Source organism: Onychomys torridus, chromosome 17 (assembly GCF_903995425.1).
Source record: "Onychomys torridus chromosome 17, mOncTor1.1, whole genome shotgun sequence".
NCBI classification, from domain to species: Eukaryota; Metazoa; Chordata; class Mammalia; order Rodentia; family Cricetidae; genus Onychomys; species Onychomys torridus.
The window spans coordinates 61,376,574-61,399,420 of record NC_050459.1 but is presented as its reverse complement, the minus strand read 5'-3'; the positions used below and the strand labels follow the sequence as shown (position 1 = coordinate 61,399,420).

The 22,847-nt window shown below is 40.0% G+C and overlaps 1 protein-coding gene across 3 annotated transcripts; it reads left to right on the top strand.

Annotated features, from left to right (window-relative positions):
- The first annotated feature begins 1,174 nt into the window (after positions 1-1,174).
- LOC118597720 (zinc finger protein 431-like) lies at positions 1,175-22,475 on the top strand. 3 transcript variants are annotated; one of them, XM_036209405.1, is made up of 4 exons: positions 1,175-1,563; positions 18,743-18,869; positions 19,068-19,128; positions 20,340-22,475. In XM_036209405.1, the coding sequence occupies exons 1-4, from the start codon at positions 1,561-1,563 to the stop codon at positions 21,547-21,549; spliced, it is 1,401 nt and encodes a 466-aa protein (XP_036065298.1). In that variant the 5' UTR covers positions 1,175-1,560; the 3' UTR covers positions 21,550-22,475. The 3 variants fall into 3 exon arrangements, with proteins under 3 accessions (XP_036065298.1, XP_036065297.1, XP_036065299.1); XM_036209404.1 differs by lacking the exon at positions 1,175-1,563 and adding an exon at positions 2,381-2,856; XM_036209406.1 differs by lacking the exons at positions 1,175-1,563; positions 20,340-22,475 and adding an exon at positions 2,381-2,856 and having other exon boundaries at positions 19,068-19,132.
- Positions 22,476-22,847: the final 372 nt, after the last annotated feature.

Genomic DNA, 22,847 nt, shown 5'->3' with positions numbered 1-22,847 from the left:
CATGTTATTAGGGCTGATTTGCATACATTTGCCTGGGAAAGAGGCTGAATACTCATAAGGAGGGGATACCTTCTTCTACGATGGAATATTAACAGTCTGCAAACCTGGGGATGGTCATCTTTTGTAAGCAGGCACAACTGATCATAGGTAGAGGCAATTGTTTGTCTTAATGTAGTGCTGAAAAATAAGAATTAAATAAAAGAAACCTGAATAGAAACTGTGTATAAGATAATGTAAGAAATAATATTTCCTAGGTACAATCTGTCAAACTAAACCTTAGAGAAAACACAAGATAGTATTCATATAATACACGGCATAACTACTAAAGCATGCTTTTGGATTTTAATGTGAGTATGTAGTCAATATCGAGAAACAGCAAATAACAAAACATCATAGAATTGATGTTTACAGCATCCAGTACAACACAACTAAGATATCCCTCTTAAAACATGATGCCCTAGCTTACTACAGAGAGTTCTTTACACAGAGGGTCTCTCTATCTTCTCCATGGGTGAGCATCCCATTAGCTGTTTTTACTATAGACATGTGACCAATAACAATATACATAAAATGTGAACAAACATTTATGTGCTAATATCCTGTCTCTAACAAACCTGGTTAACATACTACTTATCTTTGGGGTATTTTAGAGGCAGCTCTCCCTTAGCTAAATTCTACTGTGTGTGCCTTACTATCTCCCAAGCATTGGTAAATCCTTAATATCACCAATTCTTCTTTTCTACATCACAGCTTAATAGTAGAGTGCTACCCAGTACATGAGAGGCCATTTATAACCTCCTCAAAATTACCTGCAAATGGATCTTACACATAAATGTCAAATGCAAAGAACAGAAATTTTAGAAAATATTTGAATAACTAGACCTCACTGAGTTTGGCAGCCTGCTTAGGCCTTGGGAGCTTTCTCTAAGGCCCTAATGTAATGCAAAAACAGGGCTCCTTCTCTAAAACCTGGAATTTGCTTGGGAGAGCTGGTTATGATATGGACTCAGGGCCTTTGGGAAGTGGTTGCTTCAGATCCTGAGAACCTAACTGTTTACACACATTGGGCTATGGTTATCAGTCCCAGGGCCACTGTGAACTTTGTTCATCATGTTCTTGAGATACATGGTGTTCCCCTTGTGCTATATTGTCTGATTAGCCTCCTCTTGAATTTGTGCACTTCCTTTTAAAAATTGAACCTATTGGTTTATATTAACAAGAAACTTGCTGTTGTAATTGGCAGAAATCTGTATCCAATCTGGGATATGTTTGTGCTTGGTGTAGAAGCCAGGGCTGGGAATCACTGTGCTGTGTCCCTTCGGTTCTCCTGGTCCCAAGGAGAAGCACTCCTGTCACTCAGGCCTCACTAGCCAATCAGAGCCTCCGACGGACCCGTCAGCAAGATGGGAGGGTTCTTCCGGGAAAACCGGCTTTTGGCTCAGCCCCTCTGCAGAGTAAGTCGGAAATTGTGCGGTGTGCTAAGGAAGGCGGAAGTTGTACCCTGTGCTGCGCCTTTGGCTCGGCTGTGGGAAGAGCTCTGGGGAGTCCGGCAGCTGCACCATGGTGAGTGAGGGGTTGCTGTCCCCAGATGGGGAGGTGTGGCCCGCCATTGGTGAGAAGGGGCCGCTGTCCCCAGCCTGGGAGGAGCGCTCGCTTGAGCCCAGCTAGCCGCTGTGCTGCGTCCTTCCCGGGGCTGTGTGGGAGCCAGCGGGCAGATGCAGAGTTCAGCGTGTTCCTGACCCGGCGGTCCTGCGCGGGCGGTCCTGCGTGGTCCGTCTTGCGTGGTCCTTTCAACTCCCTGGGTTGGGTAGGCAGCCTCTGAATAACTTCACTGCTCAGGCTGATTGCGCAAAGCATTGGGAGCGGGACTGTACTTAGAAATATCCTCGTTGTCGTCATTGTGAAGCTGGAGCCGGTAGTGCTCGTATTGTCTTTGTGGAAGACAGATCTAACCAACTCGGAGAGCCCTGCTCTCTTTAGTATCTTCCAGAAGTTCTGCATTTTTAACGTTGAACGTTTAGGTTTAGGATCCGTCTGGAGTTAATTTTGTGGAGCTTGTAAACAATATCTCCTGTGTAGAGTAGCACTCCACTGTCAAACTGTGATGTAGAAGTATTGATGATAATAGAATTGATGGTATTAGGACTTACCAATGCTTAGGAGACATTAAGTCACACAAAGTAGAATTTAGCCAAGGGAGGGCTGCCTCCCAATTCCCCAAAGTTAATTAGTTTGCAAACCGTGCCTGTTAGAGATCAGTATGATAAAATGTAAATGTTTGTTTGTTCACCAGGATTATAGAGTGCTTAAACTACAATTCCCACGACTTAGACAGCCCTGATTTACAACCAGCCAAAAGCCATCCCCCCCCCCCCCCATTAAAGAACAAGCCTCTAACTTGCTGCTCAAGGAACCATTACAGAGTCACAACCAACATTAAGTCCTGGTGTGCCATGAAGGTATATTAATTCTAGAACAGCTCTATCTTCAGCCTTTTTGAAAAGAGGCTTTTAGTCAAGGTCTCCTATGCTGATTGAGGTGGACTTGAACCCTGTCTGCATCCCTACAGGGCTTTGCCCTGGCTGTCCTCCTGACTAAACACCCTAAATTCTTGGATTACAGGTCTGTAGCACCACAGAGTTCTAAAATGACCAGTTTGAGTCACATAGTGGACTGTCCATTGCAGCGACAGGAAAAGGATTTGTGTGTGGAGCAGGGCTTCTCCCTTCAGACCAGAAGAGGAGGAACAGTGTACTGTGCACACTGCAGGGAGAAACAGACTAGACAACAGCCAGATCAGAGGCTGAAGTTTAAAGCAGTGAGCTGCAGGGGTCTCCATCATAAAGAAGGGGCATGGTGAGTGACTTTCTGTACAATTTCTCTCAATGAATTGATTCCTTCCATGTGAATGAACACAGACAGCAATGGTGGGTGTACAATTTAGGGAGGGTAGCTACTGAGTATTCAGTTTCCAGTTAGGAAACTCTCCTATGCAGATATGTGCAATCCTGATTGACACAGTTGAGTCAGCTCAGAGGTTTGAGACATAGACCACTGTCTGTAAATCTGTGTCAGTTTACAACACTCAGCAGCTAACATTTTACATGGGACAAAGTCATACAATGTCTTATTAATGGCATTCTCTCTACCAGGGAAGTGCCTACTCTGTTTCAAAGTCAGGGTAGTCTAATGTCCTTTCAATTTTTATAATTTTAAAAAGTCAAGCTGGGTGGTGGTGGCACACGCCTTTAATCCCAGCACTTGGAAGGCAGAGGCAGGCGGATCTCTGCGAGTTCGAGGCCAGCCGGGGCTACAGAGTGAGTTCCAGAAAAGGCACAAAGCTACACAGAGAAACCCTGTCTCAAAAAACCAAAAAAAAAAAAAAAGGTCATGTATTGATATCATTTTATCAATTTCATTTTCTTTTGTTTTGTTTTGTTTTTTTTTTGAGACAGGGTTTCTCTGTGTAACAATCCTAGCTGTGCTGGAACTCACTCTGTAGACCAGGCTGGCTTCTGACTCACAGAGATCTGCCTGCTCTGCCCCCCAAGTGCTGGGATTAAAGGTGTGCGCCACCACCGCCAATTTTATTTTCTTTAAATGAATTACTGGTCTAATCTCTATTGTTTTATTTTTCTATGTTTCTCGATCATTATGAATTTCATTCTATTTTTCTAAAGTGCTGTTTATTCATTTATTTATATATATCAATTTTGAGCAGCAGTCCTCAACCTGTGGGGTCGAGGCTACCTTTAGGGGCATCAAACATCTTGGTTGCCCAAAACCACCAGAAAACACAGATATTTATGTTACAGTTCATAACAGTAGCAAAGTTATAATTATAAAGTAGCAGTGAAAATAATTTTATAATTGGGTCTTCATCACAACCTGAAGAACTGTATTAAAAAGTCACAGCATTAGGAAGGTTGAGAACCACTGGTTTAAATCAATGTCTCCTGTAGCTCATGCTTGTCTCACACTATGTAACTGAGAATTGCTGTGAACATTTAATCCTGCCTCTGCTGCCCAGGGCTGGAAAGACAGTCCTATAACTCCTTCCAGGCTGGGCTTTGACTGGTCTGTGAGATGGAAAAATAGACCAGCTAATGAGTGTCCCCCACTCTTTCTGACTTTTATTAGAAACTTACAGTTGAAGTGGGACCTGTGTAAGAATTGCATTCACTGACCAGCTGTAAAGCAGGTGGTAGTCATAGCACAGAAAGGGATGGGCAAGAAGGGTGAAAGCTTTCCTCTTGTGACAGTAGTTGACATTAGCAGTGAGTAGTGAGGTGATCAATTTTAGATGATTGATAAATGTCCTGACCCCCATTTCTCTTGTCCACAGACCAGTCAATCAAAAATCTGAATACAGAACTGAAGTTCTTGTGAAACAAAATTACAGTAGTTACACTAGTTCAAACAAAATAGAAGATCTGGGTAAAACAGTGTGGCCCTGCCTAACATGACTGTATTGTTCACTTTAAGATGTACAGTCCAAGATAAATGGCATGAGTAATACTTGGTGTGCTTTTCTATAAGTCCCTAGTCTCTGGAACACATGACCATAAAGCCTGTTTCAACTTTTTTTCGTTTTTTTGGTGTAATTTTTTTTCCCCCTGAGACAGGGTTTCTCTGTGTAGTTTTGGTGCCTGTCCTGGATCTTACTCTGTAGACCAGGCTGGCCTCGAACTCACAGAGATCTGCCTGGCTTTGCCTCCCGAGTGCTGGGATTAAAGGAGTGCACCACCACCACCAGGCTTCAACTTTTTATCATTTTTTGGTATAATTATGATTACATCATTTCCACCATATCTTTTCTGCCTCCAAGCCCTCCCATAGACTCTTCATTGTTTTTCAATTGATGGCCTCTTTTTGCTTTAACAACAGTTACTGTTTGAGTGTGATTTATGTTTGATTATAAGGCTTCCCCGGTATGAAGCAATGGGTTGACTGCACTGGACACTGAGTGTGTAATGGAATGTGCACTGGAAGAGTAACAGAAAGTGTTCTGGGAGAATGGACGATTCTGCTAAACTACAGATTTCCCAGACTAGGGCCCTGTTTTCTGGGGAGGAAGGGCAGAGCTGAGAGGGTCTGTGATGTCAGAGTCATTTGATTTCTGTTCACCCCTTCGGGGAGCCGCTGCTGTCCTGAGGCCCAGCTGGGTGGTCCTAGCTATTGAGGAACTCTGAGAAGGCTTAGCAGTCAGGAGCTCTAGTGATAGGCAGCATGCAGATTCTTCCCACGATTCTCTCTACTTCTTTCTAGGGAAATGTGAGGGAGACCACAAACCATGCTATGGTGAGTGTGGGGGCCACTGACTCCAGACCAGGAATAGCAAGCAAACAGGTTGACTGAACTATCCAAGTTCAAGCTTCTTGGAGTAGAATGAATTGTGAGCCACACTGTGGTTCTGTTTGTCCATGTGGTAGGCTGGACAGTGGCCCTTAGCTTCTGAGCCTCCCTGAATGTGGATTCCCTGGGGGTGGGGGAGGCTCTACAGCCCTAGCTATAGGAACTGGTGATATTTGTGATAGCACTGTCCAGTGCCCACACACAAGTATTACTGTTAATGTGCAGTGGGAAGATAGATTGGAAAACTGAAGGTCTAGTTTCTAGGAGTTCTGAATATTGCATTCCACATTCAGTTTTGTGTGAAAAATTTTATGAATAAATTGATAGAAGGCAGGTGGATAGCATTTACTGATTTTCATATGTTGAACCATCTCTGCCTCCTTGGGATGAAGCCTGCTTGATCACTGTGGATGATCTTTTTGATATGTTCTTGTATTCTGTTTGCAAGTATTTTACTAAATATTTTTGCATCAGTATTCATGAGGGTAAATGGTATGTAATTTTCTTTGTTGAGTCTTTATTTGGTTTGGGTATCTGGGTAATTCTACTTTCATAAAATGAATTGGGCAATGTTCCTTCTGTTTTTAGTTTGTGGAATAATTTGAGGATTACTGGCATGTGTGATTTAATTCAGAAAAAAAGTGAAAATAAACTTTATTTTCATTAACTCTTCTTTGAAAGTCTAGTAGAATTCTGTGCTAAAACCTTCTGGTCCTCAGCTTTTATGGTCGGGAGACATGTGACTTCTATTCCATTAGGGGTTATAGGTCAGTTTAAATTGTTTATCTGATCTTGATTGAACTTTAGTTAATAGTACCTATCACAAAATTATTTATTTCTTTTGTATTTTCCAATTTGGTAGACTACAGGTTTTTAAGTATGCCCTTATGATTCTTTGTATTTCCTTGGTGCCTGTTGTTATATCACACTGTTCATTTCTGATCTCTTAGTTTGGATAAGAGTTTGTCTATCTTGTTGATTTTTCTCAAAGAACCAATTCTGTGTTACATTGACTCATTGCAGTGTTCTCTTTGTTTCTATTTTGTTGACTTTAACCCTCAATTGGATAGTTTCTTGCTGTCTACTCCTTTCTGTTAAGCTTACTTTGTAGTGTGAAATTTAGTATAGCTACTGTACCTGGTGGAAACTCCAGAGTGATGGCTCACTTAGGCTTGTGGTCATGTTTTGTAAATAATCAGTAATTGTTATCCGAGATTTATTGAGTTGTCTTTCCTGTAGGAGCTTTAAAGCCTTCAGTCACAAGACATTTCTGGCAAACCAAGAAGTCTTATAATGACTGAGAATTGCTTGGGTAATGTATTCAGACAACTCTTAGATTACATCAAAGGTTCTGATTTGTGAAGACTGACTTGCTAAAAAAATACCCTTTGTATCAATAAAAATCAATAAAAATGCTTCTGCAAGGCTGCTTTGGGTTCATTCCACTGAGGCTGACCTCCCTGTCCCTTTAAGGCTTCATTACACCCTCAGGTGTCTTTCTCTCTTCAGTTGTCCTGTATAAAATGTATGAAATGTTTATCAACATTACTTCTTGTTGCAGAGCTTTCAGGTGTGCTGTTAAGTTGCCAGTGTGAGATTTCTGCCATTTTCTTTAATGTCGGTAATTAGTGATGTGAACTTTCTTCTTAGCACCACTTTCATTGTGTCCCCAAAATTTGGGTATGTTGTGTATTCATTATCATTGAATTCTAGAAAGTCTTTAATTTCTTTATTACTGTTGACCCTGTAGCCATTCAATAGAGAGTTGTTTAGTTTCCAAGAGTTTGTAAGCTTTCTGTTGTTTCTGCTGTTGTTTATGTCTAGTTTTAATCCATGGTATTCTGATAGGAATGTAATTGATTATTTCAGTTTTTTTCTTATCCGTTGAGACTTGCATTGTGCGTGAGTATGTCATCAATTTTGGGGAAAGTTTTCTGAGGTGCTAAGAAGAATATACCTTTTTTATATTTGAGTGGAATGTTCTGTAAATATCATTTAGTTTCATTTGGTTTATAATGTCAGTTAGCTCCAGCATTTCTCTTTTTTTTTTTTTTTTTTGTCTGAAGGACCTGTCCATTGTTGAGAGTGGGTATTGAAGTCTCTCACTATTGGTGTGTGAGGATCAATGTGTGATTTAAGCTGCAGAAGTGTTTCTTTTACCAAGGTGGGTGGGTGACCTTATGTTTGTGGCATAGATGTTAAGATTTGAAATGCCATCTTGGTTGATTTTCCCATTAATGTATATGTAGTGTCCTTTCTCATCTCTTTTGATTAATTTTTGTTTGAATTCTATTTTGTTAGATATTTAAATGACTGCACCTGCATGCTTCTCGGGTCCTTTTGCTTAGAATATCTTTTTCCAGCCCTTTACCTTATGGTAATGTCTATCCTTGATGTTGAAGTGTGTTTCTTATGTGCAGTAGAAGGATGGACCCTGTTTTTGCATTCATTCTGTTAATCTGCATCTTTTATTTGGGAATTGAGGCCATTGTTATTGAAAGATATCAATCAGCAATGATTGTTAATTCCTGTGTTGTTAGTGTGTATGTATCTGAGTGAGTGTTTGTGTTTGTGTGTGCTTCCCTTCTTTTGGTGTTGCTGATAAGAGATTATTTCCTGTGTTTTCATGTGTGTGGTTAACCTCCTTGGGTTGGATTTTTTCTTCTAGTACCTTCAGTAGGGCTGCATTATAGATAGATATTGTTTAAATTTGACTTTATCACGGAATATCTTATTTTATTCATTAATGGTGAATGAAAATTTTCTGGATATAGTAATCTGGGCTAGGATCTGTGGTTTCTTAGAGTCTACAGGACTTGTATCCGACACCCTTCTGGCTTTTAGAGTCTCCATTGAGAAGTCAGGTGTAATTCTCATAGGTCTGCCTTTGTATGTTACTTGATCTTTTTCCTTTACAGCTTTTAATCTTTCTTTGTTCTCTCTGTTAAGTGTTTTGGTTATTATGTGGCAAGAGGACTTTCTTTTCTGGTCCAATCTATTTGGTGTTTTATATGCTTCTGGTACCTTGATAGGTACCTCCTTTAGGTTAGGAAAATTTTCTTTTATGATTTTGTTGAAACTATTTTCTGGACCTTTGAGTTTATATTCTTCCTCTGGCTTAGTCTTTTCATAGTTTTCCATATTTCTTGGATATTTTGTGCATGATAATTTTTAGATTTAATGTTTTCTTTGACTGATGTAACAGTTTCTTCTATTGTATCTTCAATGCTTGAGATTCTCTCTTCCATCTCTGTGTTCTGTTGGTGATACTCACCTCTGCAGTTCCTCTTTGCAGTCCTAAATTTTTCATTTCTAAGACTCCTTCAGTTTGTGTTTTCTTTATTGCTTCTATTCCCATTTTCAGGTCTTTTACAGTTTTGTTTCTTTCAATTTTGTGTTTTCTTGGCTTTATTTAAGGGATTTATTGTTTTCCTCCAGTTGTTTGTGTTTTCCTGGCTTTCTTTGAGGGATTTGTTGATTCCCTCTAATTGTTTGTATTTTTCTTAAGGCATTCATTTCCACTTTAAGGACTTCAATCACCATATAGTTGGTTTTAAGGTCTTTTTCTTGTGCTTCAGCTATGTTGTAATATTCAAGACCTACTGTGGTAGGATAGTTGGGCTCATTAGTGACATAATGCCCTGACTGATTATGTTCATAAGCTGATATCTAGGCATCTGGGTTTGGATTGATTATAAGTCTAGTTGCTGAATTCTGGTTTTGTCTTGGTTGGGTTGGAGTTTTGTTCCTAGATTTTTGCTTTCTCTCTGGATTTTTAGAGAGTATTTGTGCTGAGTGTTGTCTTTTTTTTTTTTTTTTTTAATACTTCTTTTTATTTTTGAGGTGATAATATAATTACATAAATTTTTCCTTCCCTTTGCTCCCTCCTGATCCTCCATGTTCTCTTTTAAATCCGTGACCTCTCTTTTTCATTAATTGTTGCTGTTGTTATAGCATACTTGTATATGTATATACATATATATTTCTAAATATAACCTGCTCAGTCTATATAATGTTACTTCTACGTGTGTTTTCAGGGCTGACCATTTGGCATCAGACAATCAATTGGTATGCTTTGTCCTGGGAAAGACTATTCTTCCACTATCAGTATCCTTAGGTGTCTGTTGTTCTCTGGGTAGGGTTGGGACCTCTTTTCCCGTTCACTATGGCATGTCCGTTGTAATCCTTGTTCATCTCATGTTTTGGTAGTCATCTTGGTGAGACTTTATGAGTGTAATTTATGGCATTCTTAGAGACACAGTCTCACAGCAAACTCCCTGATCATCTGGCTCTTACAATCTTTCTCTCCCCTCTTCCTCAAAGTCCCCTGAGCCTTAGGTTCAGGAGTGGGTTTATTGATGTATCCATCAGGTTTGGGCTCCACAACTCTGCATTTTGATTGGTTGTAGTTTTCTGTGATGGTCTCCATCTGTTGCAAAGAGAAGTTTCCTTGATGAGTGGTGGGTGAAGACTACATTTATCTTCCTCTGTAGTTATTTCCCTCTCCAGTCCTAATTAGAGCCTCCCCTACTTTCTCCCATTTCCTTGCTCTATTTCCCACAGCTCATTGTTCAAGTCTGGGGCTGCTTCTAACTCAGTACTTAGCTTTCATGAACCTCACAAGGTCTGCATAAGATACTGTGTGTGCTAGGGTTAGCTCCAGCCCTCCTTCAAGGGTATATCCACTTCCACAGCTGCCCACGATCAGGAAAAATCTCTCTCACCCGCCAGTCCCACAGCCACTCAGACCCAATTGAGTAAACACACAGAGACTTATATTACTTATAAACTGTATGGTCGTGGCAGGCTTCTTGCTATCTAGTTTTTATATCTTAAGTTAACCCATTTCTACTAATGTATAAGTTGCCACGTTGTTTGTGGCTTACCAGTAATTTTACATCTCGCTTCCTCTGTGTCTGGCTTGCGACTCAAGTGTTGTCTTTTTTACTGGCCTGCTTGGCTGGTGTGTTCATGGGGGAAATGCTTGCTGCTGTTGGAGGCTGGGGGACAACATCTTAGGAATCCACAGGAGGTGTGGAGGGGGAAGGGGAAGCTGCCTTTAATGTTCTATTCCTGTGCTAGGGGCAACTGTGAAAATTGTGTCTGGGGTAACAGTGTGGTAGATCTTCAGATAACCTACCTGGTCTTCTGGCAGGCATGGCATATTGCTGATCAGGGGGTGGCTGCCTGAGTTGGGTGCTGGCACAAAGAGATGAGGCAAATGGGGATTGTCTGAGGGATCCACAGGTGGTGTGGACAGAATGAGAGGAAGGTACCCCTAATATTCTGTTCCAGTGCTGAGGGCAACTGTGAGAATTGGGTCTATGGTAACAAACATAGGGTAGATCTTTAGACAGTCTACCTAGTCTTCTGGCAGGCATGGCCTGTGGTTGAGCAGAGGGTGTCTGCGCAAGCTGGTGGCTGGAACACAGAGATGGGGCAGAAAGGAAAGGGCAGGTAGGGATGGTCTGTGGGATCCATAGGATGCATGAACAGAGGATAGGGGAGACCTCAGCCTGTGTTGTGTTGCAATGCTAGTGGCAACCCTGAATATTGGGTCTCTGTTAATGGAGAGTGGTGAATACCCGTGGACAGCCTAGTTGGTCCCATATTCAATATCTTGATACTGAGGCATCAGATTCGTAGGGCTTGTTTACATACTTCTTTATTTGGGTTTTTGTTTTTGTTAAAACTGTGAAAGACTTTCAGTTTATTGGGAAAAAAAAAGTACTATGTGGGCTGCGCAGGTCACTTAGCAAGTATTATTCTTGGGGTTGACCTGAGTTGATATCAGTTCGGATACCAACACCCAGGTTGCGAGGCTCATAACCCCCTGCTACTCCAGATCCAGGGTATCTTACACCTTCTGGTGTGGCACCTGTATACACATGGAAGACATTCTTCTTTACACATCCAAACAGACACATAAGGATGGTCATAGACTTGTTTTCAAAAATCTTCTGACAGTCAGAGCCAAACAAGTTGGTTTGGGTGTATAATACAAATCATACATTGTTATCTTGCATTTTGTTTTTATTTTTATTTTTATTATTTTTGTTTTTCGAGACAGGGTTTCTCTGTGTAGCTTTGTGCCTTTCCTGGAACTCACTTGGTAGACCAGGCTGGCCTCGAATTCACAAAGATCCGCCTGGCTCTGCCTCCCGAGTGCTGGGATTAAAGGCGTGCACCACCACCGCTCAGCGCATTTTGTTTTTAAAAGTTTACTTTTCCTCACTCTGGTGCAGCCTTACCTTCAGTCTTCAAAGATAGGAAACAAAATAGTTCCCTAATGATCGTAACAGACACCCTGGGTTTATCATAAGGGAATGAGATACTTTTAGTAGTCAGAATTATTTTCTCCAATGTTGAAACATCAGAAAGCTTCATATGAATCTGTCCAGTTTTGGTGGGACAGCCCCTCTGAGTGCACAGGGTGAGTGCTGGCCAGTGACTTTTGATTTTGATTTTGGTTAGAATCTTGTATTTCTTGTTTCAGAGGCCATGTTAAACTTGTAGTTCTGTCTTTGTTTCTCCTTTTATCAGTGGCGCCATCTATATGTGTGCGTTTATTAATTATAGTCTAATTATATTGTTATTTTTCTGGAAAATATTTGATGGATCTTCACCAATTTTTGTATTCAGAAAATTTGTTATACTACGTTATGAGGTCCTTGAGTTTTGGTGGTTTGGGGACTTTCTATGGAGAAACAGTTTTACCTTTTTTTCTTGATGCTAAAGGCTCTTCTCTCCTCATTTCTTGGCACATCTATTTTTTCCAGGTGTTGCAATATCAAAGTTTGGGGTTTTGCTACTTTAAATGATGATATGGTTAACATATTGGTTTTGAGTTTTTAAAACTGTCTCATATATTATTGTTATGTGTCCTAATTAGGTTCAGTTGTCAACATTTCAGGTTCTGTAGTCATCTGAGTGAGCCTCGCTTGAGGGTGTGCCCCCATCAAAATGATCGGTTGCTATGCCTGTGAGAGATTGTGTTGATTGATGATTGATATGGGAAGGCTCTTCCACTGAGGGTAGCAATATCACTAAGCAAGTGGGCCTGTGCTGGATAAGAGAACTAGCTGAGGATGGGACACTGACCAAGGAAGAGAGAAAGCCAGGAAACAATGTTTGCCAGTGGTTTTCCCCTTCATCTTCTAGCTTGATTTTCTATTCTAATCTTCCACAATAGCATATGATCTGACAGAATCAGCCTGTTCATTACCTGAGATGCTTTTGGTTAGAGGATTTAATCACAGAAGCAGAGAAGCAAGTTAGAATAAAAGATGGCACAACAAAAGTGGTTATGTTGCTGGGCAGAAACTGGAATGTTGTCTTTTGGAGGAATGTGGAGATACCAGGACTTTAGATGGCTAAAGCCATAGAAAGCTGTGCATAGAATTTAATTGACTGTTCTTATAGGACCAGGGAGATGGGAATGTTGAGAGTAATGCACAAAGAGGAACTCAAGGTCATAGGGTTTTAGTGGGAAATAGAGTCCATGGAAAATTAAACTAGGGATCATTCTGTGGTAATTTGGTCCCAAATCTTTATTACTCTGTTAATGCCATGTGAAACTGAGTAAGACAGAATTAAAAAATAATAATGGGCTGATTTCTTAGATGGAATGTTGAGTCTGTTGGATGGTCATTAATGGTGACTCATTCAGGACTACAATGTCAAAAAGGAACATGTGGGGCAGAAATAAATGAACAATCTGTGGGTTGTAGATAAAAGTAGCTCTAGGTAGTTTCAGATGGCAGTCACGTGCTGAAACAGGCAGGAAGGCCCTTGCTCTACAGTGGAAGCCTAGCAAGGTACCCTAAAAGTAACACTCCATCCTGCTAAGCCTTCAATTAATGGGTGGAGTAGGCAAAGTGATTCCTAGTCCCAGGAAGCAACTTCCTACAGAACCTGTTGCAACTGTGATCTAAGAATAGTAGGATCCATCCTAATTTAGAAGCCAAACTTAACAGGATCTCCCATGTTGTGCTTGTTGTAGAAACAAGAAAGATGAAAAAGTTAAGGTCATGGATTCTTATTCAGTAGTTTCAGTTCAGCACTGTTGCAGGCATGTATGTTTGGCAAAGTCAGAGTCCCAATGAATAGACTGTTAGAGTTCATTGTATGAAGATAGGAGAATGAAGCCTGGGTTGCATTTTCAGACCACAAGGTGTTGAGATTCCTAAGCTATGAGACATCTGCCACAGAAAGCTGCATATAGGGAGTGGAAGTAATCAAAGAGAGAGGTGTATGAAAGATTCCGGACATAGGGCCAACTAAGCCCTTTGTTACTGAAGCCTCCTGTTTCTCACACAAAGGTACAGGATTTGGCATTTGCTCTGATGGGTTTCAGTCTTGCCTTGGCCCAGTCTTCCCTCACTATGTTCCCATTCCTATATTTTGGAATGGGAATGAGTATTCTGTATGTTGGAAAGATGTAATGTGTTTTCTGATTTTACAAGATGTCACAGTCAAGAGATTGCATTGAGTGTCAGAAGTGACTTAGGGCATTGGAATAGTGTAGGGACTGTTGCAGACTATGAGAATCACTGAAGTTAGACTAAATGCATTTTCATCATGGGATGACCACAAGTCTGCTCAGAATGATGGCCATAAGCTTGGAGAGATGACCGTAAGTCTGACCTGGGTCAGAATGTAGTTGATTGACTGAAAAACCTCCCAGTAAGGATGATGTATTTGAACACTTGTCTTCTCTTGGTGACTTTCTCTGGGGCTACTTATGGAAACCTTTGTAGGAGGAGACTTTCTGGATGAAATTCCCCATTTAGGATAGGATTTGAGTGTCTATAGCTTCAACCCATTTCCTGTTTTTTGTGTCTCCTATGTTGTGGTTGAAACTGATCAGCCAACTTCCTTCTTGTTTTGTCGTGTCTTTACCGCCATTTTATTTTTTTATTTTTTATTTTTTTAAGAAATAATTTTTTTAAAAGATTTATTTATTTATTATGTATGCAGTGTTCTGCCTGCATGTGTGCCTGCAGGCCAGAAGAGGGCACCAGATCTCATTACAGATGGTTGTGCACCACCATGTGGTTGCTGGAAATTGAATTCAGGACCTCTGGAAGAACAACCAGTGCTCTTAACCGCTGAGCCATCTCTCCAGCCCAAGAAATAATTTTTTTGTATTTTGTCAGATCATAGTACAATAAAACTATAGTCACTGGAAGAAGAATTACAAAAACCATACAAACATGAAGACTGAACAAATTTCCTTAGGTCACAGAGGAAATCTGGGAGGAAATTAAAAAGGCCCTGAGTCAAATGAAAATGAAAGCAAAACTTACCACAAATTTTAAGATACAGCTAAGGCAGTTCTTTTTCCCCCCCTTTTTATTTATTTATTTATTTGTTTGTTTGTTTGTTTGTTTGTTTTTCTATTATCAGCTTGATACAGTATAAATTCTTATCCTAATAGTGAAGTGTTTCACTGAGGCTTGACCAGTGATTGAGTAAAACCAAAACTTATTATAAGCCACAGTCATCCTAGGGTCCCCCTGCTATGTAGCCTCCCTGGTTCTGTGGCTTGCAGTCTGATTGTTCTTTGCTTTATATCTAGTGTCCACTTATGAGTGAGTACATACCATGTTTGTCCTTCAGGGTTTGGGTTATCTCATTCAGGATGATATTTTCTAGTTCCATCCATTTGCCTGCAAATTTCATGCTGTCATTGTTTTTCTCTGCTGAGTAGTACTCCATTGTGTATATGTACCTTATTTTCTTAATCCATTCTTCGGTTGATAGGCATCTAGGTGGTTTTCAGGTTCTGGCTATTACAAACAGTGCTACTATGAACATAGTTGAGCATGTATCTTTGTGGTATGATTGAGCATTCCTTGGGTATATGCCCAAGAGTGGTATGGCTGGGTCCTGATTACCACATTTTAGACTCTATCCCTAAGTCACAAAGGATACATTCGAAGCGATTGCTATTCAGTGCTAAACCATTTTGCTGCCCTGATGTTTTTATATGTTTGTTTGTTTTTGAAGACAGGTTTCCTTTTTTGTTGTTTTTCGAAGCAGAATTTCTCTGTGTAACTTTGGAGCCTGTCCTGGAACTCCCTCTGTAGACCAGGCTGACCTCAAACTCACAGAGATCTGCCTGCCTCTGCCTCCTAAGTCCTGGGATTAAAGGCATGTGCCACCACTGCCTGGCTGAAGGCAAAGTTTCTCAGTATAGCCTTGGCTGTCCTGAATGTAGGAATGTAAATCATACTTGTCTCCAACTTGGGGATCCACTTTACTCTGGCTTCCAAGTGCTGGTATTAAAAGTGGGCCAACATACCTGGCTCTTTTTTTGTCTTCATATTATTTGCTGATGGGTCTGAAATGATGGTTTTTGTACATGTCAAGCATATGCTGCTGTGGTGATCTTTATCCACATCTTGAATTTTGAAATTTGGCAGAGGGCATCATTCTGTTTCCCAAGATAGCATGTATTCATGACGTCAGTAGTGCCTGAATCTTTGAGTTATTGGATTGCAGTTATATGGCGTTCTTCCTACCTGTTGTATATATTTTGAAATTTTTTGAATGAATATGAGTATTTTGCCTGTAAGCATCAACATGCGCCACATGTGTGCCTTGACCTCACAGCAGTCAGAAGATAGCCTCAGGACCCCTGAACTTGGAGTAATGGGTAGTTGAGTCCCCATATAAGTACTGGAAATTGAGCCCACTTGTAGTGTCAGGTGTTCAGTGAAAGACAGAGAGTCATTTTAGGGTGGACTTTGGCTTTTGCTGCAGGCAGAAAATTCAGCTTCTGGTGAACTGACTGCCTGTTGCTTCACAAAAGGCTTTTTTATCTTTATACTAGTTACACCTTAGCCAGTCAATTTCTGCACACCAAAACTTCTTGTCTCAAGCCCCACAAAGGAGTCAAATGTCAAAACAGTCTTCAGTCACAGAACCTCTTGGCTTTCTGAATTTTTCTACAAACAAGTTTTATATAGGTTTTGAACTTTTCAGGAAGAACCCAGATAAGATTTACATACTTCAAACAGAAGATAGAGGACACAAAAGATAGCAGTCTCAAAAGGCAGATCAAAGCCCAGGTGCTAACACTCCAAAATTAAGCCAGCTGCAGTGCTCTGCAGGCACTCCTGGTACATCTCCCCGGTCTGTTTAAGCTACAATTAGTTATGTTGGAGATTATGTAGCCTTACAGTAAATACAGCCTGTCTCTATCCTTTTGTTTTACAATCTTATGCAAGTAAGCCAAAATACATTTTAAAGCCAATAAAGTTATTATTGCTAGAACAAGGATAACAACCTCTAAAAGAAGAAATCTATTAAAGTGATTTACATGATTGAACAAGGCTAAAGTATCTGTAAGGCTTTCCATAACATCATTCCTGTCACATCAGGTAACTTTTTTGCAAAAGTTTCCTTAATTTCTTGCTGTAAATCATAAATCATTTGAGAAGAATTAGGGTGACCCATTAAATGCATCTGAACCTTTTCCCAGTCATACTCGCTGTTATTGAACCTTTAAAGGTATAGGATGTAACATTCCAGTCACATTTTGATTTTATCTGTTCCCTTAATATTTTACAAAAGTATAACAGCTTGTCTCAAATCAGCTATTTCATTAACTTCCCCACTGTCTATTTTATTCTGTTGCATCCAAAGTTTTGTGGAATCCTCTGCCACTCTAACAAACTCAGCCATTTGAATTTCTTTATGAAGTGCTAGTCCTGCTGTTGTAGCAGTAGTAGCCAATGCAATAATTCCCATAAGTATAGCAATGACCACCAGTCCAATCATTCGACGAGTTCTTCTTAATATTCCTTCATCAAGCTTCTGCACTAGGATCATCACAGGTGAGCCTTGCCATGGCCTTGACAACTTCACTGGTATTCAGGCTGCTGGCCTGGCTCTAAGAATGTATAAACTTCAGAGGTTACATTTAAAGACATACTAGAATTAACACGAGTGATGCTCTAATTATTAGGATGTCATTGTATGGGCCCTTTCAGTAGTAAATAAGGTAGTGGTACACATGCTATAAAGAGCTGACTTTGGGGGTTGGGGATTTAGCTCAGTGGTGGAGCACTTGCCTAGCAAGCACAAGGCCCTGGGTTCGGTCCTCAGCTCCAGAAAAAAAAAAGAGAGAGAGAGAGAGAGCTGACTTTGAGAGAGATACCAGGGAGCCACCCAAGGAGCAACATGTAATGGGACACAGAGCCAGTCATGCTGGAGGCTTCACAGCTTCCTGACAGGACCTAAGGGTGAGGACCAAGCCTTCAACACAAAGGCATCTGAAGAGCTTAGAAACCATGGCAAAACCCCTGGCTTCTGGGAACTCCAAGCAAATACAGGCTGGCACCTGAATGTTCCAGCAAGAACATCTGAGGGCATTGTGTGTCCCCAAAGTGCTTTCCCTTTTGGGGGGACTACATGAGTCAGAGGGCAGGGGACTATCCTTACTGGTAATTCTAGCACCAAGCAAAGGGTCTGGGATATATTCAGTTGTCACTGAATGATCATGGCATGAATAAAGAATAAACTGAGCCGGGCGGTGGTGGTGCACACCTTTAATCCCAGTACTTGGGAGGCAGAGGCAGGCGGATCTCTGTGAGTTGGAGACCAGCCTGGGCTACAGAGTGAGTTCCAGGACAGGCTCCAAAGCTACACAGAGAAACCTTGTCTCGAAAAACCAAAAAAGGGGAAAAAAAAAAAAAAGCTGACTTTGATTTAATCCAAAAGACAAAGTACACTTATCATCCTTATTGTTTTAATTTTTTTTTCTTTTTTTGGTTTTTTGAGACAGGGTTTCCCTGTGTAACTTTGCGCTTTCCCTGGACCTCACTTGGTAGCCCAGGCTGGCCTTGAACTCACAGAGATCCGCCTGGCTCTGCCTCCTGAGTGCTGGGATTAAAGGCGTGCACCACCACCGCCCGGCTTGTTTTAACTTTTCTTTCCATGCTTTAAGAGGGTGGAAGGCACTTGCTAATTTCCATAAATTAATCTGAACTGAGTTTTCAAATTGCAGAGAGAACTTGACATTCCAACTCCATGCTATTGGATAGGTTCCTTAACAGTAGAAATGAAATCATTTCTACAGTTCCATTTGAACTATAACTGTGCTATCTCAATTCCAAGTGAGAATATTTTCCTTGAGGGAAGCCATAAGGGCTCCAATCTATAAGGTCTCCATGGGAGATATTACTTAGGACTTGAGGGTTCTCACTCTTACATTAGTTTCCTTCTGAAGTGACTTGGTGATTACAGTCAAAATTCTGTGTTAGGGAATGAATAAGTATGGGAAGCACCCGAATTACATAAATATATTGTCAAAGAAGCATGCATTTACAATGCTGTTCGTATCATGATTTCTGTTGTACACATGTATGGGATATTTTAGAATGCAGTGACCTATGATGATGTGCATGTCGACTTCACTCGAGAAGAGTGGGCTTTGCTGGATCTTTCCCAGAAGAATCTCTACAAAGATGTGATGCTAGAAACCTACAGGAACCTCACTACTATAGGTAAGACTGAATTTTACTTCACTTTTTAAAATAAGGGGGCAGCTGCTTTTTTGTTCTTGATGCTCCTCTGTAATTTTGATTGAGAAAGAGGAAGAATGAGGTAAATAAATCAGAGTTCTAAGGTTCACTGAAGACAATAACTTAAATTATACATAATTTCCAATAATATGTCATACATTTTCTGTTCCTATATTACAGGCTACAGTTGGGAAGACCATAATATTGAAGAACATTGTCAAAGATCTAGAAGACATGGAAGGTAATTTTGATGTGCAAGTGGACACAAATGTGACTCTTAAGAAATTTTAATAGGAACTGGAAGTTTTGTTTTTGTTTTTTGAGCTGAGGATCGAACCTTGGGCTTGCTAGGCAAGCACTCTACCACTGAGCTAAATCCCCAAGTTTTAAGGCAAAGTAATAGTGGAAATAAGCACAGCCTTAAAGTGTAGTGGTGATTATTAAATTCTCACAACACCATGTACCTCAATGTCAAGAAGCTGATTTGTGTTTGCAAGGCATTCTTATATGAAAGAAGACAAGAAAACAAATGCCTCAACAAATATCACCTTTTGAATCATAGCCCCATGACAGCTGTGCTGTAAAGTGCCAATCCATTTCATTTCATACCACTCAGATATTCCAAAAGTTCCACATAGTGAATAGGTGATAAGTATATGTCCAAAATCTTCTAATAAGCAAACAGTCCATGGTAAAGCTGGTGTTACTTTTATACTTGTTGGGACCTTCTAAGTTTAATGAGGGGGCAGTTTATGAGAATCAAGAAAGTTGTTGGGGAGAAATCTTGACCTCTATACCACAGGTATGAGGAACCAAAAGACAAATGGTATGAATGCACTGTGGAAACCTTTTATTAGTTATTTTTCCTTTATTAGGTATTTCATATTTTCCTCTGAATACAAGTGAACATGGAAAGAAGCAATATACCTTTCTCTCTGCCCCAGAATAATATGTTGTAGTCCCCACTTTAAGTAGACTTGTTGAATGTGATACAAGTTTACAGTTCATTGGTTTTTCCAACTTCATTGGGAATATATCAACAAACTTAACACTATAGAAAAGCCCTATGAGTATTAGACATGTAGAAATTCTTCCATTTGATCTGATTCACTATGCAAATGTGAATTACTGGAAAATATATGAGTGCAATCAGTGTGACAAAGTTTTGAGTTTTTCCAGTTCTCTTCAACTCTGTGAAAAACCATGTGTAAAAACTTACATAAATGATGCTATAAATGTGAGACATGAGAAAGGCTCTTTGCCATCACAAGTATCTTCAAAGACACAAAACTACCCTTGATGAAGGAGAATACTATGAATGTAAACAAAGTGATAAAACTTTAAGATCTGATTCATCTTTATAATTAGACCAAATTGTAAAATTAATTCATTAAGTAAAAATGAATATAATGTATTTGGTAAAGTTTTTACATGTGTCAATTATCTTTTCAGGCATGAAAGAAATCACACTAGAGTGAAATCCTGTGGATATACTCAAAGTGGTAAAGCCTTTGCATATGATAGTCATCTTCAAAGTCATGAAATAATTCCTACTGGAGAGAAACGCAATCAATGTAGTCAGTGTGGTAAAGCCTTTGCACATCACAGTTATCTCCGAATACATAAAAGAACACATACTGGAGAGAAGCCCTGTGAATGTAAGCAATGTGGTAAAACCTTTGCACATCTTAGTAGCCTCCGAAGGCATAAAATAACACATACTGGAGAGAAACCCTACAGATGTAATCAGTGTGATAAAGCCTTTTCACAACCCACTAGTCTCCAAATACATATAAGAACACATACTGGAGAGAAACCCTATGTATGTTATCAATGTGGTAAAGCCTTTTCACAACACAATAGTCTCCGAGTACATAAAAGAACACATACGGGAGAGAAACCCTACAAATGTAATGAATGTGGTGAAGCCTTTGCACGTCATAGTCATCTTCAAAGGCATGAAAGAATTCATACTGGAGAAAAACCCTATGAATGTCTTCAATATGATGAAGCCTGTGCACATTTCTATAGTCTTCAGCATCAAGAAAGAATTCATCCTGGAGAGAAACCCTATGAATGCACTCAATGTGGTAAAACCTTTGCACATAACAGGCATCTCCGAATGCATAAAAGAACACATTCTGCAGAGAAAACCTGCAAATGCAATCAATGTGGTAAAGCCTTTGCACATAATAGTTATCTCCGAATGCATAAAAGAACACATTCTGGAGAGAAACCTTATGAATGCACTGAATGTGGTAAAACCTTTGCATATCATAGTTATCTCCAAATACATAGAAGAACACATACTGGAGAGAAACCCTATGAATGTACTGAATGTGGCAAAGCCTTTGCACGTCACACTAGTCTCCAAATACACAAAAAAACACATACTGGAGAGAAACCATATACATGTAATCAATGTGATAAAGCCTTTGCACATCACAATTATCTCCGAATACATGAAAGAACACATACTGGAGAGAAACCCTATGAATGTACTCAATGTAGTAAAGCCTTTGCACATCACAGTAGCCTTCAAATACATAAAAGAACACATACTGGAGGAAATACTATGAATGCAAGCAATGTGGTTAAGCCTTTGCATGTAACAGTAGTCTTTGAAGTCATGAGAAAAAATCATACTGGAGAAAATCTCTAAACATGTAGTCAGTGTGGTAAAGTCTTTGCACTTCATGGTAGTCTTCATACAAGAGGAAAACCTTTAGTGTATAATCAATCTGTTAAAGGCTTTGCATATCACTTTAGTCTTTGAGAACCTGAAAGAACTCATACCAAAGCTGATCTGACTATAAAGGATTTGGTAAGATCTCTAGCCAACATACTTATGTTCAGTTACACAAGATTATTTATTCTGGAGAAAAAAATCTGACAACTGTCAACAGTCTGTTCAAGCATTATGTTGTCCCTCTTTATTTTGTTTGTGCCTGTAAGCTCTGGACAGAAGCACTATGAATTTAAACAATAAAGTAACCCTTTTAGATTTTACACTTCCCTTCAATAACAAGAAATACCTCATGTAGGTGTAAAACTTCATGGGTATGGTTGGTCTGTGCCTTCCAAGTCTTCCACTGTTTCCCCCCCCCCCCTTTTTTTTGGCAACTACCTGTAGCTGTCAGTGACAGCACCCTGCAGGCTCCCATTTGATGGTCTTCACATAGACCTTAAAGCTCTTCAGTCCCCACCCTGTCATTCTGGGAACTTGCCTACCTGATGGGAATAAGGATATTCTAAAGAGACATTTGCATCTTTCCTGTTGGCTAACAACTAGTGAAACAGTGGACCCCATGAAATTCTAATTTCCCCAGGAATCTCATTTTGGGAAAAGACAGTCCTCCAGAAGAAAACTTTCCTGTTGAAGAAACATTTAGTCCTTATCTGAATACTTGCACTAGAGAAAGCTGAGAATTGGGGATGGATTTAGGGATGGGGAAAATTTATTATATGGCTTGGTTAGATTACTTAGTTGTGCATATCTTTTGCCTTCTAAGGATGAATTGATTACCTTATATCTTCATAATTGTTCTAAATTGTGCATACTGAATAAATATCATGTTTTAATTTTTATTAGTAGTTTGCTTTTTTCTTTTCTTTTTTTTTATTTTAACAAACACCTCACTTGATTCCTAGGACATCAAGGAGATCTGCCCACATTGCCTCCAGAGTGTCTGCATTATAGGTGGGCATATCACAATTTGTTAAGTTGATTCTTTTAATTGGCTTAATAAGAATGAGTAGCTGAGCCTGGCTGGTTAGGGTAGCCAGGACACAGGCTCTGGTCCTAACTCCAGTAACAGAAGAAGGCTCTCATTAAATGCAGTGTTCTTACCTTAAAGTCCACTGTCTTCCAATTGTGTTTTTCTTTATCATTGAGTCTGTTATAACTCATCAAGGGACTGGGGAAGAGTACTGTCCTTATTCTATAGTTGGTGAAACCCA